This window comes from Stenella coeruleoalba (assembly GCF_951394435.1).
Source record: "Stenella coeruleoalba genome assembly, chromosome: 2".
Lineage (NCBI taxonomy): Eukaryota > Metazoa > Chordata > Mammalia > Artiodactyla > Delphinidae > Stenella > Stenella coeruleoalba.
In genome coordinates this window covers 22,741,397-22,753,724 of record NC_137147.1, presented here as the reverse complement: position 1 = coordinate 22,753,724, position 12,328 = coordinate 22,741,397, and the positions used below count along the sequence as shown (strand labels likewise).

Genomic DNA, 12,328 nt, shown 5'->3' with positions numbered 1-12,328 from the left:
CATATGAATTTGGGAGGGGGCACAGTTCAGTCCATAACATCGTGTAAGGAAGGGTATAAAGAAGCCTATGGGAGCTACAGATGCACACTTTGACTAAGATGTATCTATTCAAATCTTCACTATGTTTTTTACTAGCTGTGGGTCCTTTAGCAACTTGCTTAACCTCTCTGAACTTCAGTTCCCTTTAAAAGTGTAATAATTATCCCTGTCCCAAAGGATCATTGTGAGAATTGTGTCTAATTAATTAGTAATAACTACAACTAATAAGCATATATACATGTCTAGCACAGCATCTGACTTGTAATTGCTTTTTCTCTTGAATATGGATTCAGGCTTCAATGCTTTGGGAATATTAAGACCGGCAAGTCAGTTAATATTATTAACATCAGGAAGGAGAAATCAATGAGCATTTGTTGAACAACTGCTATATATTGAGTACTCTTATGCACAGAGTAGGACAAAAGTTTGGTTTTTAGACAAGATCTGTAGCTTAATAATTGAGGGAATGATTGAAAGAGTATTTATTGTGCGTGTAGAATGTACCAGGTACAGAAAGTACTTTTCTCGTCTACTGTGTAGCAAGGGGCCTTCTTACTGCCCACACCCACAGTCCGCTATATTTCTTGCAGCAGCAGATTCCCTGGCATTGGGGAATTTCTGCAGGATTCAATAGAAAAAAAAAATTGTCTCAAATTGAATTACTTTTGCTGCAATCAAAATTTTTTCTGCTGTCTTCAGAAACAGCCTTACCTGTGTCCAGAGGCTGTCTTGTAGTGTCTGTCTGCTGGTCAACGTTACTAATTCAACTAACTGCAGCAATTATGTGAAGAATCTCTAATAGTGAGAGAAGCCATTATGCTATTCCCGAACAGACTGCATTCCACAGTGTTCATTAATTATGCCAGCCTATAGATTCACGACCACCAAATCATACACTTGAGACTGCACACCATATGTATTGAAACCCTCTCCAAGCTGCAGTGTAGTTCTTCTGTGCTGGCTTGCTCCCTTGTATTGCCACCATTTGCAATAGCCCTTCTCCTGCCCTTCTGATTCTCAAAATTGAAATTAAAGTCAGGATAGAGTCAGGCTGCACAATGTGATCTACAGGGATAGGATAGCCTTCAGCCTCCTCAGGCCACCTTGGGACACTCAGCTTTACATAGACCCACACAGGTTGTCTGGACCCAGAGCCATTCAAAGCTACACAGCAGTTAACATTCTCTACCCTACAGCATACTCTCTTTAGAGGAGAGAGACAGCAATGTTGATGGAGGCAGGACACAGTGATAAGTCTTTGATGCTTTTGCTCATTGGTTTCCTTATCTCTCTCTCTCTCCTCTCTCTTCCCCCTACCTCATTATGTTTTCTTTGACATGTGCAGCCAACGTCAGATGACCTTGTTTCATCTGCTGAATGTTCAAGCGATGACGAAGACTTCGTTGAATGTGAGCCGAGTACAGGTAGGTTAGGTCAGTCTTGTTTTGCTTGCTTTATTTTTTCATTTGCAAAAAACAATACATACGTATATGTGAATATACATGTGTTTTATATATATATATATATTATAGTGTGTTAATGTGTGTATTTCCTGTATCTATATATGTATATAAATACATATATAAATATCAATCGAAAGCATCAAATCCCATGGAAGGAGCCATAAGATCCCAGGGAAATTTAAAGTCACTTCCTTGACTAGCTAAAGAAGAGTCCATAAGACATAACTTGGAGCAATCAGACACCCAGATTAACCGCCAAAGCAGCAAGTGTATAGCAGCCAGTGGCAGCTACGAAATTGACAGGGGGTGGGACACGAAGACTTCTATATTGGATTGACGTCAAAAAAACATAAAGCCAAAGTGGGGCCATAAAGATCATGTAAACCTCATGAACTGTTCTAAGTGGCAAACGAAACAAAAACCAAAATCAAACAACCAAAAATAATTTTTTTCCATGGGATTTCAACAGCAGTTAGCATGGTATTATATTTATACTAATTTTGTTCATTGTGTGTTTAGAGAATTTGTGCAGCAATATAACATAGTAAACACAAAATTAGGACAGAACCATGCCATGTCAACGGCTGAGATGCTTCGAAATGTATCTACTGTGCTGAAGTTGAGAGTACTTTGGCAATTAGAAGCTTCAGTGTGTTCCCCATTTGCACCCAGATACATTTTGATGTTTTATGGTCTTTCTTTATAGTGAGCTATATATGATATAATGTCCAGCAGGCAACTGCAGTCCCTGATTATTTCCTATCAACTTTCCCAAGTCGTCTGTTTTGAGACTTGCTATAAGTTAAATATTTATATATATGTATATATATATATAAAATAGAGAACAGATATCATCGAATTTCTGTGTATGTTTAATAGAGTTAAAAGCTGGAGTTGGGTTAGGATCTTATTTCTGTAAAGGCTAAGAGAAATAAATAGAATTTTCTAGTTGATTCTTTGGGTTGCTTTAATTTTTTTTCCTTTTCTTTAAAAATAAAGGAGAGCCGTTAAACATTTCCTTTGTTAATTCTAGAGAAATTTAAGATTCATTAAAAAAATGAGTATAACAAAAGTGAAAATCTTCCATTTGTTACCCTAAAATTATTTACAATTTTCCGATTTTGTGGAAGCCTGACTGCTTGGTATCTTGCAAATGGCTTTGGATCCAGGAAGTTCTGTGGGTTCCTGTTCTTAGCATTACATAGGGACATGTCAATAATTTGCAGGGCCTTTCCATTCTGGAGTGTGATCTGTTCCTTTGGACGCTCAGCTGTGTGGGAGGAAAGTAACTTTGACCTGGCTGGTCAGATTTTTTTTCAGATTATTGGGTCATAATCTCAGTGTTCTAAGTGAGGTTTGAACTCTAAAGGGAAGATATGTCTAATCTATACCAAAACGTGGGCAACAAATTTTTGTTAATTAAATAATTGATTTATTCATTCATTTAATAAATATTTCTGAGCCCTCAGGCAGGATACAGTGTATCCCTAGATTTGAATCCTTCCTTTTCTAATAGTTTGCACAAATGAGCTGTTGGAAAATAGAATATGGAACTTTACTATCTAACTTACCTCTCCAACAGAATTCAGTTCAACAAATATTTTTTGAGGATCAGTTGTGTATGTTAGGTATGTGCTACATATTAAGGATTCAGATATGAATAGGGCATGATCTCCAAGATGCAGGTTAAATTCACTGATTTTGTGATCAATAATTTAAGATACCTAGATTTCAATTTGGATTCTCTGTGTATCCTTTCTCTGGTTTTCTTGCTTTCATAGCAGTGATATCTGTATATATGTAACAATGTTTATCAAATCTCTGGATATTAAGTCTTATAAAAATCTAGGCTTGATCATTCTCAATTATCACCACTGTCTTCCCCTACTACCTCCCCCTCCTACACACCGTCATCTCCATAGCAACCTCCATAAGAAGACAGAGGGCTTTTCTAGATCTCTGATTCACAAGGTCTATGGCTCCCCAGGTTGTGGGTATGTTACCATTTGGTATTGAACATAAACAGGCCCAAACTTGAAAAGCCCCAGACCGAGTCCATTTGCTTTTCAGTGACTGCACAGGTGCTTCATCTGATTCAAAAGCAGAGGACAGAAATTCAATGCCAGCACCTCTTGAGTGATATAATTACATGGGGCGGGTGGGGGAATAACAACAGTTTTTAAAACAATCTGTTGTGTTCTGCAAGGGAGCATGGGAGGGAATATATAAATAAAGCAAGTGACAGGATGCCCACTCCGAAGGAGCCAACACGTAGCTCCAAGAGGCTGATATTGATCCCCTCTGCCTGGGATTATTTAACTCATCACATTTGAAGAATGAGCATTTCTTCTTTCTAAATTTACTCCATAAAGTATTCCTGATAAGTGATTCAGATGCACAGGGAAATATGTCGGAGGCATATTTAATGTAGGAAGGAGATAGATATACCTATTGATGCAGAGGTTTTGCCCAGGGAACCTGATTAGTACTGATGAAGATTACATGCTTAGAGCTGTCAAGTCCTTTTTTGCCTTGTATGAGAAATATCTCTATAGCCTTAAGATTTTCCAGAAATATTACAGATTAAAAATCAGAACCATCAACTCAGTTGTTTCTGGGGTTAAGTTTCACACTGCCTAAAGAGAGGTCTTCCGTTGCCCATGCAGCAGTGGACAATGGTGACATTTACACAACTTTGACATAAACTGTTAATCCTGAGATTCTATGTGAATATTGAGATTAAAATTCTAAGTTTAAACATTCTAATTCACTACCTCAGTTTCTAAAATTTTACTCTTTTCCGGGCCTGACGTTTGCTGGAAATACACTAAATTCGGCTAATCTTGTTCTGTCTTACTTGCAATTACCTTATCTTCTCTTACTGTTACCAAATTTATGATTTTCTAGGCTGTCTCAGTAGTAAGGTATTTAACTTCTACAGGTTCTTTCCTGATTAATTTAGGTCCACCAGAAGCTCTTGCTTTTCATAAATTTGTATAAACTTTTCATAACTTTAGTATATGTTATATTCAACAACTTTTGTGTTCATGTGGGCATCAAATTTTAAATGAAATGATATTTCTTTGGGTTTCAAAGCTGCTGGTTTTGAGTCAGATGTAAGCAAATGACTTTTATGCTCACAACCCACTTTGGCATTTAGGGATCACCCTGGTTTGGTGTAGCTTAGTCGTGTAGCTTAGTTCTTTAAGGACAACCTAAATTTTTTTAGAGTGTGGTTGATGATAGTTCAGAAACTTTTTACATCCAATGGATTTCAAGTTTTCTCTGTATATTTTTGCTGGAACATATGTAAATGAGATTTTTTTAAAAAGCCTAAATCATGAGAGCAAGGCACAGAGTGAAAGCTCAATTAGTATTTGTTGACTGAATTTGTATGACTCTTAAAATACCTCATAATCTTAAATTAAAATTGGAGATTTTTCATACCTCTCAGTTCATCTCCCTTTAAACAGCTAAATAAAACCTGGTGAATTATTTTAAAATATATGATTTCATACAAGTAAGTATCACCCTAACAAAATCCATGTTTCTTTAGCAAAAATAATTCTCTACCTTACCCTGTCCCTTCTTTTGCTGGGAACTAGATCGTTTTGTAGTGAGTTGCATTTTCTGGACATTTGCTTTGAGAACTCAGAATTGAAATTGTGAACTATAAAGTCATAATGAATCCATCTGTATCAAATAAATATATTCAGAAGAATATTTGAATAACTGTTCACGTACATAAAGTTGAGGGTCAGGATTTTAACTTCCCTAATTTGTAAACATTGATTGTGTCCCCTACCAAAGAAGGAGGTGTCTATTTGGTATTTTAGACTTATGTCTTGGCATATAAACCCTTTTCTTCCCAACTACACTTCTATTGATGTTAAATTGTGCAGTAAATGCATATTTCATTGTCCTTCTTACCTCTTTGTAATCAACAACAACAAATAGACAAGCTGGAGAGGATTCAAATAACCACTAGGAAATGAGATTCTCTCATGAGATTGTGGGAGCCAAATAAAAATTAAGGTCTTTAGTAAGTTTACCTTCATGATCTAAAATGTGGGAATGGATTCTGAAATACAGATAAAGCGTTTAAATTCACTTTTCATTCCTTCTCTCTCCCTCCCCCCAACTCCTATGCCCAGGGTCTCCATCTTTCGGGAAAAAAAAAACATCAAAACTAATGTATTGTCAGATTCGCTTCTGTATATTTAAAAATTATCAATTGTCTGAATTTTATGTTGTCTATGGTCTTAAGATTCTAAAAATCGTGGGGGCAGGGTTCACAGAGCAGAGGAGAAAAGTGAAAAAAAATGCCTTTTGCACCTGAGAAATGGGCATGGCAGTAATTAACAACTATATTGATTCATCCAGCCATTATCTAGGGATACATTTTTCTGGGTGTCAATTAGCCGGGGTTTTTTGCCTCCACTTTTGTTAAGTGTCCTTGATCAAATCTCAAGGGACAGCACTTGCACCAGAGGGCAGACAGTAAAAGGAAGTAAAGATGAAACACATCCATCTATCAATAGGACTGTGCTAAACAATTTATAATGGTTGGACTGAGGGAGATGTTTAAACTGATGGCAGTAATCTGAGATTGCAAAATAATTACTATTCCCAGAGCGGTTCTCAGATGTATTTTTACTTCTCAAATCTACAGTCCTCACATTTGCATTTGGTGTTATTGCTACTTTGTTCCTCACACTAACATAATACCCGACCCGTTACGGTGAAACTTCAATTTGGCAAAACACCAAGAGCTTATCCCTGTTTATGTTCTCCAGGTAGAACTGGGTTCTTAGTCTTTATCAGTTTGAGATGCCTCAGTCAAGTATTTATAATATGAAAATCTGGCACTGAATTGTTAAAAGCCCAGCAAATCCTTAGAGTTTTTATTTGCTGGAACATTGCGGAGGACGCAGCTGAAGTGTTAAGACAATAATAATTTTCTAATAAAGGATAAGAAGAAAGAGAGCTTTATTTTTCAGAATCCATAGATGAAAAATAATAAGTGTGCTGATTATCGACCTTAAATATGATGTTGGTAATCTTAAGAGTTTATAGAAATGCATTTTGTCATTTGTGTCTCCAGCAAACTTGAAGTTAGCAACTTGTATATTTTCATTACAAATAAATAGATTTTTATTTAATTTTAGAAAGATTTTTCCATATGGAAACTCACGATTGGTAAATAGAATCATGTTTAAATAATCATCAGTCAAGTAACTGTTCAGTGTATAGTTTAATAGTAAATGCCTAAATGAAATGCCATAGGAATGTCTGAGTCACAGTGTCCAGAATTCACCTTGAATGTTAGGGTCCACCTAAAAACACTTTGAATAAAGGTATAATAGAAGTAATCTGAGAAATGTTTTAGCTTCGGAAAGAAGGATGTAAGTAGATGTAAATTTCATTAATTTAATTAATCATTATTGGCTGTGGACATGAGTAATTTTTACATTTGAGCTCTAATACACGTTCAGTGTACACAAAGCAAACAGTTATTCACATATTTAGGTCTAGGCTAAATCCTACCAAGTGTTGAATTTCCTTCATTGATTTATAAATTAATAGAGTACATTCATGGTTTATAATGTTCCTAATTTAATGGTATAGTTTCTCTCTTCATTCATTAACCCACTCAGTGATAAGTTACTTCACTTTTTTATAACCCACCTCCACCCCAGCCCAAGCTAATTTTTAAGTGACTGGAGCACATATGTGGCCTTTAAATCCCTAATGATAAAATGCTTTGAAAAATTAGAATAAGGATAGAAATATAAGTATAGGAAAATCAGCTAATTGGCTATTAGGCCATTGATAGTGCAGGCATGGTGTGCATAAAATGTGGGTTGATCATTATCATAGATTTTATAACCAGAACAACGACTCTAATAACAAAAGTGGTAAAAATGAAAAAAATTCTATTCATCTCCATTACCCAAGATTTTTTGGTGATGTTGCGAAGGAGAGGGAATCAATAAGATCAGTGTGTAACTATATACACTTCCAGTTGAAAGTTTAATAAATCACTTATTTATGCAACAGTTCTTAGTGACTACTATCTATAAACACTGGAGTAGGTTCTAGGAAATTAAAAACAAGATGAGACTCCTTCTAGGAGTTCATAGTCCATTAGGGAAGACAGATACAAAAATAAGGGGAATAAAAGGAAAGGAGGGATAAGAAGGGAAGAAACAATGTAGACAATGAATGGAAATGCCTAGAATATTATCAGAACTCAACTGGAAGGAGAGGTCTCTAATTCAGCAATTAGCATACCCCATCCGAGGACAGGCATGAGAAACCACAGACGATGCCGCCCAGTGGCAGAATCAATTAACCCCAGGGAGCATTCTTCTATATCTTAGTTTGGGGGCACAGAATTTCTGATTCGTTATGGTTGAAAAATTAGTACTGCACATATACAGTATGGCCTAGGGCCAGGGCTTCTTAGGTCATAGGTTAATAAGGATGGGCGTGTTGAAGGGAGAATTTCCAGCCAGACTTCCTGATTTCAAACGCTATGAGAACTTCCTGATTTCAAATGCCAGTGCAAGTAATTGTTAAGGAGTGAGCTTAATGAAATCATTAAGCAAGTCCCCGCACCTGAGAAAAATTAATAAATAAAGAGGGATTGGGTTTTAAAAGAGAGGCTTTTATGTGTTTTCTTTTATTCTTTTTGTTCTGTATTTTTTCTCCCATAAGCCCCAATATATATACTGTGTGTACATATATATATTTATGTATGTGTGTATACTAAATATATAGAGCCTATTGTTCCATATATATATAGACACAGTATAAATGATATTAGAATAATGTAAACAGAGATTAACAACAGCCCCTGCCATCAGCCATGTGTTTACACAGAAATTCATACCATCATTCTTACATCAGCCAACATAGACATGCATGATACTGTTTTAACTTGGTGGAAAAGCATGTTAACTTTTCTTTAGGTTTTGTTTTTTTCTTTATCATAATTATAATGATGATTCCATAACTCAGTTATCCTTGGGAGGGGTAGAGAGAAAAAATTATACAGATATATCTATCCATATACACACATTCCTGTGTATATATATAAATAGATATATACTTTGTATATATTTGAAAAACGTTTTCTGTTGTTTTACCTCATCTTGTGCCGCATGAATTTTTGGTGGTTCAGTTTATTTTGTTTTGATTCGTATTTAGTGTTTTGGTCATTATGGCTATTTTTAACTCATTGCTATACTTTTTTGAGTCATTATTTTTTAAATACTGAGAGATATATAGATATACAAATCAACCAAGGCAACAAAATCTTTTCTTGCCATCCTAATCTCAAATTTCTCCCCCTTCAGCATATCCCTCCAGTATTTATGCTCAAAACAAAACAAACACCAACAAAATCCAAGAAAGTTGTGTACAAATGAATGAAGTACTTTGTTTTCCTCTTCTTCCTCCTATATATTTTTTATTTAAATTTTCTCCTTTCCCCTTTTTATTTTTCCTTATATCTGCACAGGCCACTTGTCTTTACTCTCCCCTTTATGACAATGCATTTCATTGAAAAAAAAGGACGAATGAGCCAGAAAAAAAATAATAGTAATAAAAGGAAAACATGCAGAAAGAACAGAGAAACACATCCCTCTCCACAAATTTCAGATGGCATAAAAAGAATTTTATTGCAGATATAGACTATTTGTTGTATCTTTTATTTCTGGACGAGCTCAGGATCATTGTGTGGCATGCAGTGAGAGTTTTGTAGCTAATCAACTAACCATGGCCTCCATCACCAGTGCATGGGCTATAATAACACCATCTCGTGTTTCATCCAAGTGATACATCCGGGCTAACCCAGCCAGTCCCGTGTATGAGTTGTGGGAATAACTTTCTTTTGTAGTTATAATTTCATGGGCTCTCATCTTGATTATTATTTCCACGGGATCACGGCAGCCCCAAGAGCTGCCCTCGCAGCATCTCTGTGTGGTTTTGTCCTTGTGCTTGCTTTCCTTGGTACAGCAGTCAAGCATGGGTTTCAGCTGGCACATCTGTCTTGCCATCTTGTCTCGGAGTCCACTGTCTTGGTGTCGTTCTGTGATTCTGTTCTCTGTTTGTAATCTGTGGTTTGAAATCCTCTCCCTTTATTTCTCACTCCCCTATCGTTTCTCTTTTGAACCTTACCCTTAGGGAACTTCACAAAGAAGCAAAACAAATTTTCAGTCGAATTGTAAGGCTGATAACTGGTTTGCATCTGGAGGTCATAAGTTGCACTTCTTACCTGGCTAAGGAGGCAAAACTTACTGTGGAAAATTACTAATGATAATAGCTAAACAGGCTCCCCAGCAACAATAAGAAACCCTTGTTGATTTCTTTGGCTTGATTAAATGGGCTTACCGCTAAAGGGATTTCATGTAAGAGCTAATTTCCAAGGAGTTTTCCCATAGATTATCAATCTTCTAGTTAGATGTTTTCTTCAGGAACAGATCAACAGAAAATTTTTTCAGAAGACATTAGTGAGGAGTGTCATCGTTTCTGCTGTATAGAGCAGTGTCTGTTCCTGAATTGGAGAGGAATTTGTGGAAATACGAATGTGTTTTATTATAAAATTTATTTGTTTATGTATTTTAACCTAAAATATAAATGGGTTTGGCAAGGGAAAGGAAAAAAAAAAAAAAGCTTTTTAACTCACTGGTTCTACCTCATGCATATTTCAAGGTAAGATTATCTTTTGATCTTTCTGAGTCAAATGATACATATTTTATTTTTTAATTCATGGAAGCATTAGAGAGCCAACACTTTGACTTAGACCTAAATTCTTTTTTTTTTTTCTCTTTTCAAAGAATAAGACATACACAATAACTTTAGTTCTGAGAATTGAGTCTGAATTTCTTGAGAGAAAGGTGGAAGACAGTGCCCAGTTAATTATTCAGATGCTGGATTATACTGTGATTACCCAGGAAATTGGCCGCATAACTTGGAGTGATTTGGTTTGTTTGATACTTATAGTATGAAAATGAATTTCTGTAACAAATTCAACCTCCTTATCCATAAAGGTTGAACAAGAGAGTATAAAATAGGTCTGAAATGAATTGATAGATTGATTTTTGAAATAGGATCTTAAGATTAAAAAGTGCAAATGTTTAACCTGGGGAAGAGAAAGCGTTTCAAGGCAGATGGTTTTATGATGAGATGTTTCAGTCATGTCAGTGTAGCTCTTTGCTCTTCTTAAGGGTACAGGGGAAGAGCACAGGAAGAGGAAATTTGTGGGGTCTATGGACTAAGAACTTTATAATGAAGGAAGGAAGGGAGAGAGTGAAGGAGAAGGAGAGAGAGGGCAGATAAGGGAGGAGGGAGGGAAAGCTGGAGGAGGGAGGGGGTATTCCTGATGAGTCAGGTATAGTAGCTTGCTGATAAATGATAAGAACGAGCACACACATAGACACACATAGCCTTAATCTGTAGTGTGTGACAGTTTCTATAGTATAAAATATTCCCTCTGTGGCTGATTTGAAGCCACAGATATGACAATATTAAACTCCGAATTGGGAAGTAATGCTCATGAGCACACGATTATACACTTTTTTCACCATACAGATACCATGGATATCAATGGACTTGAGTTTTAAGCTTTTATTACCTTTGTTTTTAATAGATTGTATTCATATGTGTGTGTGTGTATATATATATGTGTGTGTGTGTGTATATATATATATATATATATGTATGTATATATATATATCTTTGATAATGGCTGTGTTTAACAACCAACTTGGAAAATTCCTGAAAATGTAGCAGTCAGCTATCATGAGCTGCCTCTGGCATGTCACTGGCCAAGGTGCTACACTGTGCCGGGTGCATTCAAACATGGTATTTTATTTAAAACTCATTTTCACTTATTATGATGTAGAAACTATTGTGGCCATCTTACAATTGAGAAAATCAGGACTCAGAAAGTTTGCTTTTCCAAGGTCACATGCCTGCACATAGTGGCAGAGGTAAGGTTCAAACCCAAATCTGTTTGAAAATAGGTAACTCTTATTTCTACTGCAGTGTGCACAGAGGATTGGGCTTAAACACTTATCAGAGCACTGCGTTTTAGAACTATGACATGCTCATTTGTGGAACTTTCACTAATTTTGTTTCCCCAAAATAGAGTCGCCAAAAATTCCTCCCTTAGTAACATGAAGATGAACAGGATATTTCTTAGGTTTCCAAATTTTGTTTCTCGAGCTTTGGAAAGACTATAATAGCTACATTTCTTAGCACATAATTATAATATTCAACATGATTCCATTACTCAGTTGTTATGTTTTTGTAACTTTTAAAACATAATGGACTTTATTTAGTTCATTTACTTGATGCATGTTAATTAACCAACTTCACAGTGAAATATGTCAGTGCCCTTTACTTCCACATTTTCCCATAAAACTAGTACATTAATACTTAAAACAGCATGAGAACCATTGTATTGCAGAAAATGACTGCAACTTAAAAAAATAATTTTACTGTTAGATACTTAATCATTGCTTTGTGAAAGAGTTTGAGAAATCTGGGAATTAAAAAGGAAAGTGCGGATCTTGCCCTTCTACTTTGACAAGATACAGTCTCTGACTGAGTTGCTGATGGTACAGTATTTTACTTTGATTTAATGTCAGCTTTAGCTGCCCCTATGGTCCACTTTCAGTGACAGCACACATAATATTGAATAAAGCCCCTTGAAGTGATTTCTAGGCCTTCATCTGTAAGTTTTCCACTGCAACATCTTTGTTCCTTCATTCAGTAAATATTCATTGAGCATTTACTATATGCAGGTATAGTTCTAA

The 12,328-nt window shown here is 35.8% G+C and overlaps 1 protein-coding gene across 3 annotated transcripts in view; it reads left to right on the top strand.

Annotated features, from left to right (window-relative positions):
• Window positions 1-12,328, top strand: part of LOC307182405 (neurexin-3-beta) — a 1,521,800-nt gene that overhangs the window by 1,470,453 nt on the left and 39,019 nt on the right. For 2 of the 3 annotated variants that reach the window (XM_079913629.1, XM_079913627.1), the window contains one exon: window positions 1,385-1,463. In XM_079913629.1, the coding sequence (XP_079769755.1) occupies window positions 1,385-1,463 (79 nt within the window). Of the gene's footprint in view, window positions 1-1,384; window positions 1,473-12,328 lie in introns of all 3 variants that reach the window. The other variant, XM_079913628.1, reaches the window with a different exon arrangement.